The 19,431-nt window shown below is 35.5% G+C and overlaps 1 protein-coding gene across 1 annotated transcript in view; it reads left to right on the forward strand.

The window, feature by feature from the left end:
- LOC106465049 (serine/threonine-protein kinase NLK-like) overlaps nucleotides 1-19,431 on the forward strand; it is a 33,710-nt gene that overhangs the window by 11,071 nt on the left and 3,208 nt on the right. Inside the window, exon 2 of the mRNA XM_013925241.2 lies at nucleotides 9,580-9,709. Coding sequence (XP_013780695.2) covers nucleotides 9,580-9,709 — 130 coding nt within the window. The remainder of the gene's footprint in view (nucleotides 1-9,579; nucleotides 9,710-19,431) is intronic.

The raw sequence follows: 19,431 nt of genomic DNA on the forward strand, positions 1-19,431 counted from the left end.
AAACTAAAGACGTGTAGTTAGGTAACGTTAAATTAGTTATTCTATTATTTTATTATACTACGTAACTTAAAATTTAATTTTTTATTTTATTAGTGTTAATTTAGTTGTTTATTAATTATATATATATATATATATATATATATATTGTAAGAAACTAATATGTATATTGTTCTGATTGAATAGAGTGTCTAAATGATTTTCTCTGTGTAAAAATAATAACCTGTTTACGTTAGTTTAGTAGAAAAAAAAATCTTATTGTTATAAACACGAAAAATAGATTTCATCACACACACACACACACACACACACACATACACCAACTTTTGCTCCTGGCAACTGTTTAAATAGCTCGTGTTGCTTTGTTTTACCATCATACGTTGTTATCGCTATCATGATTCTCGGAAATCAAATTGAGTTTTCTTGTTTGTGGCAGACTTTAGTATCAGATTTATAAGAGATTGGCGATAACGTTGAATAAAGGTCAGCTCGATTTCAGCATAGTAGTGTAATTAGTACGTCATATTTACGCACACGTAGCCCTTCAACAAGGACTGTAAGTTGAGTAAGACAGTGCCATCTGTTGATCCTTGTCAAGGACAGAATATATTTATTACGCTCGTATACTTTTATTAAAAACTTGGTAAAAACAGGTTGTAAGATCATTAGTTTAGCACGTATATCTATCCATACGTTTATACTTTCCCAGTGTGATCTTAGCTGATTTGTTTTCTCACCTTATTTCTATGAATAATATACATTATCCAACACTCTTCTTTAAGGTAACAATTATCTTCCTCGGTTGTCATCATCATCATTATCGTTATTCTTCAGTGTACCTAACGTAAAACATGCGAAACCAAATAGTCAACACTCATGTTTAGGGTTAGCGAAGCCCATGTTCAGTGTATGTAAGGAACGTTTATATTAGTTATCAAATGCTGACAGTCTGTTACACTATACATCAATTACCACTAGGGGTGCTGATTGTACTACTTTTTTTACTGATTAAACGAATCTTGCTACAGTCATCAACAAAAAACTGCTCCTCTACAGGTTGTGTTTGGCCATATACAAAGTGTACTGCTCCACTCCAGGTTGTGTTTGTCCATATACTAGGTCTAGTGCTCCTCTCCCGGTTGCGTTTGTCCATATACAAAGTGTAACCTAACCCTGGACGACCAGTAGTTTGAAAAACTGATATTAAAAGTGTGAAATGAGGATGATGTATTTCGAAGTAATTGCTATACACGCCGAAAGAAAAACAAGAAAACAATAGAGAGAGGAAACAAACGCTCAGTTGACGGTTTGAATTTTGTTAAGACACAACACTACTGTGACTATGGTGTATCTCCACTGGTAGAGCCAAGTGAAGGGAGGACGAGGAAAGGTATATATTTAGTAACAGAAATACATATTAAACAAGAATGATGCCTGCACTTCATGATGGTAGTTCACCCGAGTTCTTTAACCTGTCCGGACAACGACCTTCAATTTTATCGTGTTAGGACAGAGATGGATTTAGTGAAGAATTATGTGCCAAAACAACTTTAGGAAGAAGTCACTCTGTTTATTGTGTCGTCGTTCTACATTTCTAGAAACCAAAACATGAGAAAATTAAGCTCTATTATACGCGAAAACATGAAACTAATAATAGCCAAGTCGTACACCGAGTTATTACTAAGTTCGAGCTCTAGGGTCCTCATAATGGGGTGGTGATAATAGCCAAGTTAGTTAAAAGCATGAACCACACGTTGCTTAATTTCAAATTCCAACAATAATTTGCTTATTTGGGCAATATAATTAGTTTCGTTTGCTTTTAGTTGAGCACAAAGCCAGACAATGGGCTATCTGTGCTCAACCCACCTCTGGTACCGAAACCCTGTTTCTAGCGATATAAATCTGCAGACATATACCGCTGTTCCACTGGGTGTGAGGGTGGGGGTAATAAAATTAATAAAAGCGACATTTACTCTACAAATAATAATAATATTTGTTTATTTCACCCAACGTTTCGCCATTGCGGTTTCACCAGGATTAGTAGTACAAGAACAGTTTTTTTTCTTCACAACTTTATTACCAAAATGTCTTAGTACCTCTAGTGTGCACTAAAATGTCTGAAACACATTTTGCCAAATTTCACAAGTTACATAACGTATTGTTGGAATGTGAAATTACATAACGTATTGTTGGAATGTGAAATTACATAACGTATTGTTGGAATTTGAAATTACATAACGTATTGTCGGAATGTGAAATTACATAACGTATTGTTGGAATTTGAAATTACATAACGCATTGTTGGTATGTGAAATTACATAACGTATTGTTGGAATTTGAAATTACATAACGTATTGTTCCACATTCCAACAATACGTTATGTAATTTCACATTCCAACAATACGTTATGTAATTTCAAATTCCAACAATACGTTATGTAATTTCACATTCCAACAATACGTTATGTAACTTCAAACTTCAATAGTACGTTGCTTAATTTCAACATAAGCGATGTAGGCTGCTAATTCTACAACAGACGAGCCACAATGCGGTCACTTTACGAACTACATTGGAAGAATGTCAGGTATTCGCAAGTGAAGCGATAAAAAGAGTACTTGTTTACGTCCTGAGAAAAGTAACAGTAATAGTCAGAATGTGAAATACAAATCGGTTTTCGGCAAGCTACGAGTCATATTTCAAAAACTCTAACGATATTTTAAGAATTTCAGTTTATGATCGATAAATTTCCACACGAAACTACCAATCGTCGAAACGTTTAAAGGGAAGCCACATGCAAAACGTATGCAGTGACGTAAGTATGCCCTTGCAGCCCCCGATTGTGGCCCGGGGGGGGGGCGAGCAAAAAGGTGGCCCGAATTGCCTGACAACATTTAATAATTACCGACAAGGGGAATAAATATAGAAGGCCCAATTACATTTTCTGCGAGGGGGGGGGGGGCATCGTTTGTAGTTGCACCATTGAGCGTATCATACGATTATCTGTAGTAAAGAGCGTTGAATAAATGTAGTTAGTTTTTTAAAAGGATTTCCATATACCAGTCTGCTTCATTGAATAGAAAAGAAGCAATAGAGAGATTACTGAGATTCAGATAATTATACCCAAACCTCGTTCGTGTAAAGGGCCAGGCGTAGCCTAATGGGTAACGTTCCGGAGTGAATCTTAAGGGCCTTGGTTCGGGACCTGTTGTCTCAAACACGTGCTCCGCACATCGAAGCCGTGGGTGCATTATAATATAGTAACGGTAAAATTATAATATTCGCTCAGAGTAGCCCAAGTGTTGGCGGTGGGCGTTGTTGGCTATCTTCCGTCTAGTTTATTGGTTCAGAATTAGACACGACTAGGCTCTTGCGTTGTTTTGTGTGAACTTCCGAGGCCAACAACAACAACAAATTCCCGTGTACGTGTATTAGTTTTAAATTCAAGTTTTCTTTAGGATTTTCTCACAAAACAAATATCTAATTATATTAGTTACTGGAATTGCATGTAAGATGTTTTGGTTAGTTTTGCAGAATAAAAGAAATCGCTGACTGATTCTTTAAACTATAATCCTTTGTTTTTATTTTAGTAGTCAGGTTCTATTTACACATTTAACTGCAATCGCAGCACGGCGATAACTCAGTTAAAGTTCTGTGGCAAATAAACCTATTAAATTCGAGGTTAATTTGGTAGAATAAGTTTATTTTACAACCATTACCATTTTCGATTTTTGTCTCACGGTGATTAGCGGTAAGTTTGGGAGCTTATAACGCTAAACTCCGGGGTTCGATTCTCCTCTGTAGAAAGATCGCAGATAGCCTATTGTGGGACTTTGCGCCGAACAGAATAAACTATTTTTAAACGTTCCAGAAAGGAGCTTCATGAAGAAATAACGCTTATATTAAAAACAACATTAGTAACAATTTTTTAAAATTCCTTAAAAAGTTCCGACTAGCAATGAAAGTACAACGTTTGCCATTAGATGGCTCTGGTATATTTTTGCTCTTTGATGATGTATTGGTAAGAGTATGTCAAAGAGTATTTGTGCAATATTTTCCCGTAAAATATGACAGCAAATGTTTAAAAGATATTTTTATCAAGCTTAAAATATTTAATGACGTCACAATTTCCACGTACAAAACGCATGACGTCATGGATGAGATTTGGGGCAAAGAATAACAAAGTCGCGGTTATTGTGTATGTCATATCTATAATGTATCCCACAGAGAAAAAAAAAGAGGACAACTGTCCCCCCCCCCCCGTAATCTCGCCTATGTATGACGTCACAACTTTTCATATGTTGTGCCATATTAGTACCAATTTCTTTTTCAAAAATGCGCTTTTTTTTAATGGAATGTTCCCGCCGTTATGACTTGTATGTATATATAAAGAAATAATGCAGTTTTAATATCTTTCAAAGTATGAAAAGCAATTGAGGTCAAACTTTTTTCACTGAATTTCACGGTCTTGAACATCAAATGTTTAATGGTTTTGGGGGAATCCTCAACTTTTCTAAAATTGATTTAGTCTTAAGCATTTATGACATAATCCCCGAGGCTCAAGATAGACGAGTTTCCTTTTATTACTATTTTCTCCATAGGTATACAGTTTATTTTTGAATAAAAAATGTAAGGTTAGATGCTTTTGGCAATGAGGGCACCACATACGTTATACACCCTCTACATGTAGGTGACCTGATTTTAAGATACTGTGTCACGTCAAACTATAGATTTGAGTGAGATGTGTGAACCTGTTCCTCGATCTAGGTGTATGACATAGTAAATCATGTATTATATTTTAAAAAATGACTAAAATTTCAAACGTTTTTCATTTCAGAAAATGCAATAAAAAAGGCTTAGCATTTTCCTTTCCATAGTTACTTACCCGTTGTTCACCAGTGTTTTAAAATATTTTAGTGTATAGAAATATCTGCGCAATAAGTTACATACGATTTATCTCCCAGAACTTATTTTTCCAATTTTATTTGACTTAAAACTCCAGTTAGTACGCATCACAGACCCCCCCCCGGTGGATCAGCGGTAAATCTTGGGCTTATGACGCTAAAAAATATATATATACAGATAGCTTTGTGCTTAATCACAAACAACTGAAAACTATATACAGTATAGTGTATCACATGCTTATTTATTTGTTATTTCTACACATTAAATATTAACGATTAATTTTGATGGATCATGGTCAGTGGGCTTATATTTCTGTTACAGTTTTTGTTTTAATCTAATCGTATTATAGTAGTGGTGTAGGAAGGAGTTTCAAAGTGGGGGGGTGCTTGGCTAGACATGCAGATTTTACAATGATAAATATAATTTACAGTTGCTATATAATCAAGCAAGGCAAGCAAGTAAAAGTGGGGCTAGTTCCGACGCTTCTGTATAGAAAGCTAAGACTCGCCTTGTACTGTATATTAAAAAAAAAAGAGTTTGAAATTCTGGCTTCAGTTATTTAAAAATACGACGTTTACATCCTCATTAATGTAATGCCCATATTGCCCAGTAGACTTGTTTAATAACTGGATAGGACTTAGGTTCGAATCCATGCGATATCACTTGAAGTTGTGGGTGCATTATATATATAAGGTTGACAGTTAATCTCTTAGCCTGGATGGTAGTGTGATGTTGACTGACTGCCTTACCTAAACTACAAATACAACAACTAGATAGTTTAGGAAGTAATCATAAAATCAACATCTGTAGTTGTACAGAAGAATAAGTAATATATTTGTCTAGAGGAGTGGATTTAGGATCTAAATCTTAAAACTCGTAATATATGGCAGACAACATTGAACAATTATAAAATATTGTTGTAAAATATAACGTAATAAATAACAAATAGTTTAAATTTTATTAAATAACTTTAGTCGTATATTAAAAAAAAGACTCCATATTTTGAAAAGACCACCTTGAAATTCAAAATTTGGTAGATTGTGTTATTATTGACCAGGATGATTGTACACTTGTCATAACAGAACATGTATATATATTAATATTCTTTTTATCTTTATCGCGTGTGAGTTTAGATAGTTTAATTTGTGCAGTATGTTGTAAAATAATTATCTGTGTAAGGTTTTGGAGTCAAAAGTGAAAAAAAAAAAAGGTTTTAACAAGAATCGTTAAAAATATTGTGTTCTTTAACTGTAGTTATCCAAGTGTGACCAGGACGTCAGACCAGATACAGGGATTATAAAATACATATATATGAGTTGAAGTTAATGCACGTTACGATAAAAGGTTTTTCGTCCTTGTTATAACAGTATTATTGCAAATGTCCGATATTCTTATGTTTTGTACAGAGTACGTAAGCCAAAACTAACTACAGACTACATACGCTTAAGCAACAAATATATGTGTGTGTGTATGATAAAAAATACAGAAAAAAAAATATATATATAAATTATTATTAGTTTCTGAATAAAAATAAATTGAAAACAATTTGCTAAACTTGTGGCCTCCATTATAATTAAACCACCACAAGGGGTCAGGTTTTCTCGGTGTCCTTACAAGAAGTGAAAAAGGAATGACTGTGTATTTTTAAAAAAAAACAGCGTACTGTTATGCATTAATAGGCCAACCGTGTTATTAAATCAGGTTTTACTAGTTCGAAAACTTAGTTAATTAACGAGATGGCCTTGATGATCGTAAGTTGTGTTATAAATGGTTTATTATTGGATAAATAAGAACATCGAGTTATATCGTCAGAGGGGGGTGGCGTCGCTCAATCGTGGTTTCTTAACCTTCTCCAAAAGTCGGTTAGCAGTCAGCGGGAAATGTTACAGAGGGTGTTGTAGACTTGGTAATCAAACGTGACTTGTCTTAGTTGCGTATTCTGGTCTATTTTTTTGAGTTGCCAATAATGTATCATAAATCCGTCTTATTTAGATGCCCAATTTGTAAGGTACGATGCTTATATAAATTACAACTGACTGAGTGGAACTAACAGGCATCGTCGTACACTCCTCAAACAAACGCCCCCCCAGTGGCACAGCGGCATGTCTGCAGACTTACAACGCTAGAAACCGGGTTTCGATACCCGTGGTGGGCAGAGCACAGATAGCCCTTGTGTAGCTTTGTGCATAATTAAAACAAACAAACACTCCTCAAACAACCCAGTCTTTATACCAGCGTCACTGTTGCTCTTTTAACCCCCCGTACCTTATTCATTCAATACACTTGATCAGTACTGGGTAGTATAAAGGTAGTCTAACACATGATAGACCCCCCCCTTAAACACTATATTTTTTATTAGGACATACCAAACAATTTGATTTGTGTGTTTTGTGTATGTACAATACAGTACTTTTTATTATATAAAATTGTTGGACGATATTTTAATGCGCTGATATTGATTGTCAGGTACTTTTTTATTCACTTACGACTCCCCCTCCCCCCGCCCCGACGATCCTAACGTGCCTAATTTTCACAAAAAGGTGGAACAAGTTATCTACTATTAACCATGTCCAGTCCATTTATGTTACCACCACCGGACACCCGAGCAATTTATTTCAAAGAGTATCGTTGGTTTAAAAAACCCCCCGTAGTTACCCGGATGAAACACACACACACGGTCAATATGGAATCATTTCGGAATGTTTAGAAATACTTTACCGTCCGTTATGGAATACGTGAGGAATTTTCACGCCCAGTGTTCAACCGAAATGGATTTTTCTTGTTCTTCTCGAACCTTCATGCACATTTCTTGGGAAATTGTTTTTGTATAACAACAACAACAAAAAAAAAGTGATTTTTTTTTTTCTGTGAGAAAAATACGTGATCAAGTGTGAAATTACGTAGGTAGCTAGCTGTAGCTTTACTCTGGAAAGCAGTAGGTTTTATTATATTATCATCTTGACGTAAGACTAGTCTCAAACCGTAGTGTATTTCATAATGTATTTGATTTTGGTAGTTGGCCATAATTGTGAAGTATCATCCTTGAACAAGTTACCTATAAACCACATAAATTATGCGAGGAACCGTTCACATTATAACAACAGTGCATATACTTAAGTATGATTAGTTATAATTATGCTTCGCCATCTTGGAAAAGGCGTTCACGTCATAACAACAGTGCATATATGTTCAAACTGATTGCACTGTCCGTGTTCATCCCCCAGGAGGAGAGCACCTTGGTCATTTTACTCGGTACCTTAATTAACAACTCTTCCCTCCCCCCAAAAAATAAATAAACAAGTTGGCTAGAAAAAAAAAATATGTCGATGAAAACCAAATAATATTACTCATATAAGATATGACCCCCCCCCCCTAAAATATAAAATGTTTTTTAAAACTGTCTTGACAAATAGCATTCCTTTCGCAGGAATTTTATAAATGTAGAGCCCTTGTGGAGGGGTCTCCATATTTTAAGTTTGTCCTGGCCCCCTTCGAACCTCTGGGCGACCTTGGTGTTATCGTGTTAATTGTTATACTGGAAGCTACTGGATTGTTTAAAATTAGCGTGTAATGTATATAATACTGTTTTTCAAACGAAGGCTCCTAGTTGAGATACCACAATGATCCTTTGAATGGTGGATGATTTCGTATCATAGAGTTGTTAAAACAAAACGAGAACAAGAAATCTTGAGAAATCTGAATTTATCAACTACCAAGCAGTAATATAAAATACGCACTGTCAGATATATAGTTTGTTTGTTAGAATTTATCAACCACCAAGCAGTAATATAAAAATACGCACTGTCAGATATATATAGTTTGTTTGTTAAGCACAAAGGTACATAATGGGCTATCTGTGCTCTAACCACCACGGGTATCGAAACCCGATTTTTAGCGTTATAAACCTTCAGACATACCGCTGAGTTACTGGGGGGGGAGGCAATGTATGATACTGGAATAATAGGCTTATTTGAACGTTCGCGTTCTGTTGCAGTTTCTTCGTTATTTCGCTCGAATATTAATTAGTATTAGATCCATGTATATCCTGACTGTGTCGCCGTTTTATTACGTGTAGTTTTTAATTTTATTCTGGTGTGTATAAGCGTGCAAGACAGTAACATAAGTATCTTATGTGTAATGAGGGTAGACAGAAAATGCAACGAGATATTATTATATTTTGAATAGGACGTTACGTCTTGTATACCGGAAATGACGTCATATAGCGACAGTGTAGTTTGAACGAGAAGCGGCGATGTTATGGATCTCATTTTGAGGAAGAGGTCTCAGAGTACCTGACCCTCCTAGGTCACAAAGACCTAAATTCCGATCAGGAGAGAGGATCTCATTTTTCCTGTATCATTTTGTTCTTGTTAGACTTTGAAATCAAACAACTCGCATTAAAGTGTGACACACTCTTATAAGTTGTATTTAACATTTAGGGTAATAAAAAAAAATGAGAGTGTGTTTAAAGATTTGTAAACAAATGTTCGGCATTAGTTGTGCTAATAAAATCCGTAACTCGTGTGATTTTTCTACCTCAGTTATGTGTGTTTAATTCCAATTAAATTGCTAAATATATATAATATTTGTGTTATAATCTCATATATATATATAAGATTACGCAATTATTAATCGTCAGTGAATTATTCGTAATCAGATGTTGATTCACGTTTCTTACAGGTCTGTCACTGACCCTCGAGATGGGAAACGAGTAGCTCTCAAGAAAATGCCAAACGTCTTCCAGAATTTGGTATCCAGCAAACGAGTTCTTAGAGAAATTAGAATGTTGTGTTTCTTTAAACACGAAAACGTAAGTCTATCATACTTCCTGCTGTAAAAAATGTTGTGTTACTAATCATTACCCTAAAAATGTTGTTTTACTAATTCTTATCTTAAAAATGTCGTGTTACTAATCCTTATCCTAAAAATGTTGTTTTACTAATTCTTACTCTAAAAATGTCGTGTTACTAATCCTTACCCTAAAAATGTTGTTTTACTAATTCTTACTCTAAAAATGTTGTGTTACTAATCCTTATCTTAAATATGTTGTGTTACTAATCCTTATCTTAAATATGTTGTGTTACTAATCCTTATCTTAAATATGTTGTGTTACTAATCTTTATCTTAAATATGTTGTGTTACTAATCTTTATCTTAAATATGTTGTGTTACTAATCCTTATCCTAAATATGTTGTTTTACTAATTCTTACTCTAAAAATGTCGTGTTACTAATCCTTACCCTAAAAATGTTGTTTTACTAATTCTTACTCTAAAGATGTCGTGTTACTAATCCTTATCTTAAATATGTTGTGTTACTAATTCTTGTCACACTAAAAATGTTGTGTTACTAATCCTTATCTTAAATATGTTGTGTTACTAATCCTTATCCTAAAAATGTTGTTTTACTAATCCTTATCCTAAAAATGTTGTTACTAATTCTTATTCTAAATATGTTGTGTTACTAATTTACTAATCCTTATCCTAAACATGTTGTGTTACTAATCCTTATCTTAAATATGTTGTTCCTAATCCTTATCCTAAAAATGTTGTTTTACTAATTTACTAATCCTTATCCTAAACATGTTGTGTTACTAATCCTTATCTTAAATATGTTGTTCCTAATCCTTATCCTAAAGATGTTGTTTTACTAATTTTTACCCTAAAAGTCGTGTTACTAATCCTCGTAAATATGTTGTGTTTCTAATTCTTACCCTTAAAGTGTTGTGTCACTAATTATTACTTTTTAAAATGTCGTGCCACTAATTATTACTTTTTAAAATGTCGTGCCACTAATTATTACTTTTTAAAATGCTGTGTTACTGATCCATATACTAAAAACGTTGTATTTCTAATTATTACCTTTTAAAATGTTGTGTTTCTAATTCTCACCCTAAAAATGTTGTGTTACTAATCCTTACCCTAAAAATCTGGCTTGAAATGACTTTAATAAAATAGATAATAATTACAGGTCACTTATTTAATTACCTCTCACCATAACAGTCGTTAGTCATGAAAACCGGTAACATAAATAGCGCCAAGACCACTACTATGTCTGTCGTATCCCAGCCGGCCTGGTAAGCCCTGGTATTGGGCGAAAGGCCTCGTCGGCACTTGATATGACTGATGTAGTGTGGTTGATATATTATAACACGAAGGCCGCGAACGGAACATTTGCAGTAGTTTTCGTGCCTTTCGTTTGAATTTTCCATATTCTATCATTTTCACGCACGCTATTTAAGCTACACTTTCTTCAAGGCATTATGTGTTAGATCGATAAATTCTGGTCTATTTGAAAATATTTTACGCCGTCAGACAAACGAACTCACGTAGACGTAATTGTAATTAATAAAACTACACGTAATGTAAACAATAAAGTAATGGTACTTATAATAACGTACAAAGTATGAAAAAGTTATGAACGTTCAATATATGTACACGGTTTTACATGTTGAAACAAAGAAACTCACAAAAACTAAGGATAAAATGTGTAGTAAAGAAAAAAGTAGCTGAAAAGGTGTTTATAGCAGTCTATAAAACGACCCGAAGCTAAATTACTGCAAAGTAAAGTAAATGTAAAGTTGTAATGAAGGCAAACGTAGCTGAATATGCAGAAACGTCTGAGAAAATGTGATTTGAATGTGACAGATTTCGGGTTGGATCAGAGGGAATGACACATTTGAATGGTGTATATCGTTACGAACCAGGAAAGAAAAAAAAAACTACCAGAGTCATGAAAAATTGACAAATTAACCCCAAACCAGAAAAAATTGGGAAACAGTAGTTCTCCCGTTCCTCCTTTGCTTTTTTGTCTCAGGACTTGCACGTGCACCAAACCATACTGTTCAGCTATTCCAGTTAATTGTACATTTGAACTTAATCTTGGTTAGCACTAAGTGCCATTTTATCTGAGGTTAGTCTTTTAATTCATTATGCTACATAGTGAGTTGATTAAATATCGTTTTACGAATAGAAATTTAACATTTCATTGTATAAGATCAAGTTGCAATGTTTTATTTGAAAGATCTTTTTTTTTTTGTGGTGCATTAGTTTTGAAGTAATTACGTTCTGAAGTTTTTATTATCCTTTATAACCCTTTACATTCTCCCTTTTTTATATAGAAAAACTTAACCTTCGCAGTTAAGTAGATGGTTAAGGCCCGGTAAGATCACGTGTCGAAATCAGTTCACAAATTAAGTGATTTTTAACAAATTTTAGGATCTTTAAAGAACAGTTTTAAGCTACATTGAGTAATGTAGTCTTTTCTAATACACAACAATGAACGATGTTGTATATATTTCATTGGTTATGGAGTTGAATATCGTTGTAGTAAATATTGGACTATTATTTGAGTCTGTATATCTTAGTCATCGTTTTAGTGCATGAGTAAATGGACAGAAAAACCTCAAAAATTCATTTTTCTGTTTCAAGTTAATACAGCTGTGTTGCCCCTCCCACAGATAATCAATTGCGTAGTTACGTACCTAATAATAATAAATAAATATTACTGTGTCACAATTCGCCTTATTTATCGAGTTGCTCCCCCTCCTCCCAGTGGCACAGCGGTGTGTCTGCGGACTTACAACGCTAGAAACCGGGTTTCGATACCCGTGGTGGGTAGAGCACAGATAGCTCATTATGTAGCTTTGTGCTTAATTACAAACAAACAAACCAAAGTAAATTGCCCCCCAGTGGCACAGCGGTGTGTCTGAGAACTTACAACGCTAGAATCCGGGTTTCGATACCCGTGGTGGGCAGAGCGCAGATATCCCATTGATAGCTTTGTCACCAAGTGAGACTTTGTAGAGTGGTTAGAAATATGGTGAATATGTTGTTACCAGACACGTGGGATAGAAACTCTGCTATTACACACGTGGAGTGATTGGCATATAGAAAACGTTAACTGTCTGTGTAGTAGCGACAAAAGGATGAGTGTATAGTCCTCACGTCCTCTTCTTCTACTTCTGATGATGTTCCTGACAATGGAATATTAATGTGCAGCACGATTTCCGCTGCAGGAGACTTCATCTTTTACACCCATGTCGCTGTTGCCCCCTTCCTCGTTACGTGCTTCCAGTAGATCATCAACTGAGCGTTAACTACGACTTCGAAAGGCACAGAAGTCTCTGATGCCTGCGAATTGCATGACATGAATTCTAGTTTGTATTTGCACCTTGTGTGGAAAATGCTTATTTTGTTAGTTGAATGCTTTGTCTTGGTGGAGTCATGTCCTATTGGCATTCGACCAGAAAAAGAAGAAAAAAAAGAAGGTATTTTATGCATTGTGATGGTTTTAGCACGTTTACAGGACAATATGGAGTCTCTCTCATGTTTAACTTAACATTACATTAGCTGTGACCAGCTAACATCATAAACTACAACTGTACCACATCTGAAATGTGTTATCATCGACAGGACGGTGTTAAATTATTTAGGCTTTGTTGTACACTTAAGTAGACACGTGCTTCGTTCATTATGACAGTATACTTTCATTTGTCACGTGCCAGATACGTACAGCTTTTGGCAGTTGGTGATACATTGAGCTGTGTGCTTTGAGAAAATATGAATTCGTGTAAATTATGGCCTGTTGGTTAGGGAACTTGACTCGCATTCTGCGAGTCACGGGTTCAAATCCCTGTTCCACCAAACAAGCTTGCCCTTTCAGCCGTGGGGGCGTTATAAACTTCGATCAATCCCACTATTCGTTGGTAAAAGAGTAGCCCAAGATTTGGCGGAGGGTGGCGATGACTAGCTGTCTTCCCTCTAGTCTTACACTGCTAAATTAGGGATGGCTAGCTCAGATAGCCCTCGTGTAGCTTTGCGCGAAATACCAAACAAACCGAACCATGTAAATTACTTTGTTTACAGTTTCAAGAAAGGTTTCTACTTAAGGTGTGTCTGACTGGTGTGTTCTTTGGTTGTTTCTGGTGATAAAACTGTTTAACTTTCTTCACTACCTCCGGTGCGTCACTGCTAGTCAGTCATGGAGTAACTTTTTTTTTCATACTGGAATCACATTTTTTCTTGCTTTACTAATATTGTTCAATACTACGAATATCCATTTCTTCAAAAGCTACAGTGTCATACCGTGCATGTTTTTATAATTCTGGAGTTGAAGAACTTCGTGTCTGATAACCTCGTAGTGTGACCCTACCTTAAGTGTTCAGTTTGAGGCGCCATCTGCACTTTCATAGCACCACATCTTCAACTGAATTGCAACAAGAGGGTCAAGGCTTCACGAGCCACAGGGATTAGCGAGAGCAATATGATTAGACATGCAGATTGCCACAACAAATCTCAAACAACCATTTAGTTGTCTTACAATACAAAAAGTTATAGGTGGTAATATTTATAGTGTGTTCCGGTTACAGTCTCAAGGTGATTAATGAGTGACATCATAAGAATCCCGCGCACGTGTTAACAGTAGTAGAATTTTAGTTTTGTCATAATCCATAAATTTTGCAGCATGTGACCTAAATATTTTATTCCTTGTTCCCAAATCTTTTTAAGCATTTGAATATAACACCTTGCTTCTCAGTTGGTGGTCAATATGCTCAGGTTTTACTCTATTTATGTTCTCTGGTAGCTCAGCGGTAAGTCTGAAGACTCATGATGCTAAAACTCGAATTTCGATACACGTGGTGTACAGATAGCCCATTTGATTAACAGCAAACAAATACTCTGAACATGTTTGTGTCAAAGAGGCCTAGCATGGCCTGGTGATTAGGGGGCGCTCGACTCGCAATCTGTAGGTCGTGCGATCGAATCACATCACCGAACATACTCGCCATTTCAGCCGTGGAGGCGTTGTAATGAGACGGTAAATCCCACTATTCGTTGTTGGAGAGTAACCCAATAGTTGGCGGTGGGTAATATCTTCCATCTAGTCTATCACTTCAAAATTTGGGACGGCTGTCAAAGATGGTTCTTGAATGCTGTGTGCGAAATTCGACAAAATAATAAGTTTGTACTTCAAAATGGTGGAATGAAAAACAGGCAAGAAACACTAGAAAATTATAATTTATTAATAATGTATAAGAGTTTTGATGTTAAAACCCACAACGTCCTGAGCTCTTAAGTGGGGTTTTTTAGAATATGCAATATTTGGGTGGATCCTCTTTACACTTTAGACATTATCTATACTCAATACCTAACTTTTAAGTAAAGCTCGGGGTGTCAAATGTTTTTGTATGTTTGCATCCTGAATTCTAGCGGTACAAGCCCTCAAGCTTGCCGCTGAGCCACTGGGCGGGGGGTTGTGAGTTAAAGCACATAAACTCTTCTTTTATATATTGCGAGTTGTGGTGTCTGTCTGAGTGTTCGTCTGTCTCCCGTTTGAAAAACTGCGCACGCAGGCAAAGCTCAACATTCACTTTTGAAATGACGGGAGAACTGGCATGATTAATGTTGGTGCCAAGTTTTATTTCGCAAGCAGGATATTCTACACTAAACTGTTAGGAATTAATCGTATTATCATTCACATTTCAAAATGTGATGTAATTAAACAATAAAAATGTAGATTTACCGTATGTTATTGTTGAACGGCTCTTAGCATGACTGATATACTCAACAATTACTTTTAGTGGTGGTGGTGGGAGGGGGGTATAAGTAGCTCAGAGCTTTAGCTCTGAGTAAAACCAAGAATGCAACACAATTAACCTTTCTAAAGTTCATGAAATAATTTAACTTGATAAATCAACTAAAGTTTTTCCTGTTACTGGGGACGGGTACTTTTGCTTATACTTAATAAATTCAGATTTTCTGCTTCCCACGTGTTCTTCATCCGTTGAAACATCGCCTCTAGATGTTATTTACACACACACATCTTCCTCTAAGTTATACTTTTTTTACAATTATTTTTATTTTTTAGTATATACTCAGTTATATTTATTAACTATTTCTATCGGCATTAATTTATAATCTCAAATAATTGATCAGATATCTTCACCTTGTATGTAATGCTAATTTTCCATCTTCATGCAAAGTAGTACAGTATTATTGATTTTTGATAATTTACTTACTCCGTTTATATGTGGGTCCGTGATTCGCTCCTGTCAAACAAAAAAAAAATTGCGCTCTGCAATTTGAAGCCGCGAGTGTTATAAGAGTGACGGTCAAAGTCCTCTTATTCGATTAGAATAGCTCACGAGTTGGCGGTGTTTGGTGTTGACAGCCCTCGAGAAGCTTTGCGCGAAATTCAACAAACTTTATGTGTATGTAAAAATACAGCCAACCAAGATAGTCCCCGGATAAATACGAAATTGTAATCACCTAATAGGTTTTCAAAAATGCACGGATAACTTAACCGTTAAATTTTCAGTTAAATGTTCAAAATTCACACGTGACTCTCATCACGAGTGACGTCAACTAAGATTTTATCTTACTCCATCATATATTTGACGTTTCGTTAGGCCTTTCCGTACCATAACATAAACAAATCTGTATTGATTTTTTCACTAGACAGAATAAATTTAATTCACAAACTAAACAAAAATAAAACGAATAACTGATATTTCGCACGTTTGCAACTGCAGAACGAATTATTATTAACCTTTCAAATAAATACAATTATGACGTAATGAAGGGCGTCGAGAGTAGTAGATCAAATGATCTACGTAAACAGTTCTCAAGAATTATACGTATTCTTTAACGGCAATTTACTATTCGTTTTATGTTTGTTTGTTTTTATCATTATCGTCGAAATCAAAATAGAAGGAATCGTCCGCTTGGTGGCGCTCAGGTAAACGGAAAATGTCTTTTGATAACCCCGACGGGTTTCAAGTTTCCATGATTAGGAATATTCGTTATCTTAATTGTCTTAGATAAGGTTTAGGATTTTTATCGTTTGTCAGTAGCTTTGGCAACCTTATTGTGGTTTTCTTGAATTATTGATTGAAATTGATTTATTAATTCTAGCCAATCAGTTTTTTCAGGGACGGTAACAATTATTACTATTAGGTACATACTCCGCCAGAAACATTAACCACATTCGTTGAGGAACTCTTGGGACAATTTATTCATTTTACTTTATACCGCCCAGGGGGGGGGGCAATAAATGAAAGATTCTTCTAGTCGAGATATACACAATCAGTTTTGACGTCAGGCGTCGTCTGCCCTACCCAGCCAAGGTCATTCGTCTATTTGTCAAAGGAACAGACAGATTCGGAGTGCTGTGATTGTCTCCGCTGGTAGTGTACGGCTTCCATATTTTTTTTTTTGACGTTGTTAGCCAGAAGGTTAAAGGACTGCACACAGTCTAGCCGTGTGATATTGACCTCATGAATTTACTGAACGTTGTGCGAGACTTTAGAAAAAGGATAACGACGTCTAAAATGCATTGGGTTTGGGAGGCCTCAAAACTGTCTGGAAGGGGGAACGAGACAGACAGGTGTACCATTTCCACTCGTGTATCGTAAACAGGCACGAGAGAGATGGGAACGTATCAGATTACAGTAATTCAGATCAAAGTTCAGACATAAAAAAGAGGATATGTTTCAGTCTGCCAACTTACAGTGAGAATACTAATTTAGAAGTTAACGGAAAGTGTTATTAAAATTATTTGATTAATTATCAACCCTCCTCATGAACGAAGTTTTGTTAAGCTTCTAAAAGTAACCATTAATCAGGAGTTTTGATTAAAATGATGTTATAGGATATGATAATATAACGGTGTTTAGTAAAGTAAATTTTTTTTTATAGCATCTACAATTTTATTCAGTTTTTTTTTTTTTTATGCTAGACAAAGGATGTATTTTACTTGAACAAAAATTGCTTATTAAACGAAATGAGCCCCCCAGTGGCACAGCGGTATGTCCGCGGACTTACAACGCTAGAATCCGGGTTTCGATACCCGTGGTGGGCAGAGCACAGATAGCCCATTGTGTAGCTTTTTGCTTAATTACAAACAATAAAGGAAACGAATTATTTCAGTAGTATGTCAAATCACTGTTTTAAGGGTGCCATTTGTATAACATTCGCAAAAAGGTGTTGAAAATACAGATAATTCAACAAGAATAGAAAGCGTTACAATTTTATTTAGTTTCTGAGATGTTACTTGAGAGTTGCAATGCTTTAACTGCTTCTGTTATACAAGATCAGTATTATAAATCAACTCTACAATGCAGGACTTGAAAAAGTAGTGCTCCAGATAGGGGTGTGGGCCACATTTTTTCCACTGTTTTGAGCCATAGCACACAAATCATTTGTCCAAAACAAATGTTCCCAGGTTCTATCTGGCATCAGCTTCACATATTTTGCTACCAACTCCAGTTGAGACCTTATTTGCAGCACTAACCCTATGTGCATGGGTGGGGGGTCTGTGTGCATGTCACAAACTTTCACATTGTGACATTCAACATGGTATCACGTATGAGATGTCAAAGTTATCAGTTGTTTACTTTACTTTGCATTACTGATTTTGCGACATTTCGTGATGGGTGAGTGATAGGTGAGAGGAAACACTAGATACAGTATACAGGAATATTGAAAAAAACTGTAGGTGTGCATTTTGGAGGTTCTAGAGGTTATGCAGTGGACAAAGTATTTTTAGTCTTCAAGTGGACTTCAACTTGTCAGATCCTGAGTCAGACTGATGTTAGCAGTTCGTAGAGATAACTTCTTGTACACCAACTTGTCAGATCCTGAGTCAGACTGACGTTAGCAGTTCGTAGAGATAACTTCTTGTACACCAACTTGTCAGATCCTGAGTCAGACTGACGTTAGCAGTTCATAGAGATATCTTCCTGCACACCAACTTGTCAGATCCTGAGTCAGACTGACGTTAGCAGTTCATAGAGATATCTTCCTGCACACCAACTTGTCAGATCATGAGTCAGACTGACGTTAGCAGTTCATAGATATATCTTGAGTTAAACTATTTTAGTAACACATCTGATGTTTTGTGTGCAACAGACTCGTACATTTTACAGCATTTCGTGTGGTCAACATTCCTACTCTGTTGGACAGACCACATGCATGAACCCTTTTTTTGATTGATTATACATTAAACATTTATCTTTTGGGAGGTCCGTCTGGGTTTCTTTACCAAATTTTGTTTGAATTTCTTCATCCAATTCCACATAACAAACAATTCTGCTTTAGATATGTATAGATAACCATCAGAATTCTGCTTTAAATATCTATAGATAACCACCAGAATTCTGCTTTAAATATGCATAGATAACCACCAGAATTCTGCTTTAAATATGTATAGATAACCACCAGAATTCTGCTTTAAATATGTATAGATAACCACCAGAATTCTGCTTTGAATATCTATAGATAACCACCAGAATTCTGCTTTGAATATCTATAGATAACCACCAGATTTCTGCTTTAGATATGTAAAGATAACCACCAGAATTCTGCTTTAAATATGCATAGATAACCACCAGAATTCTGCTTTGAATATCTATAGATAACCACCAGAATTCTGCTTTGAATATCTATAGATAACCACCAGAATTCTGCTTTAAATATGCATAGATAACCACCAGAATTCTGACTTTGAATATCTATAGATAACCACAGAATTCT

Source organism: Limulus polyphemus, unplaced genomic scaffold (genome assembly GCF_000517525.1).
Source record: "Limulus polyphemus unplaced genomic scaffold, Limulus_polyphemus-2.1.2 Scaffold1817, whole genome shotgun sequence".
NCBI lineage: Eukaryota > Metazoa > Arthropoda > Merostomata > Xiphosura > Limulidae > Limulus > Limulus polyphemus.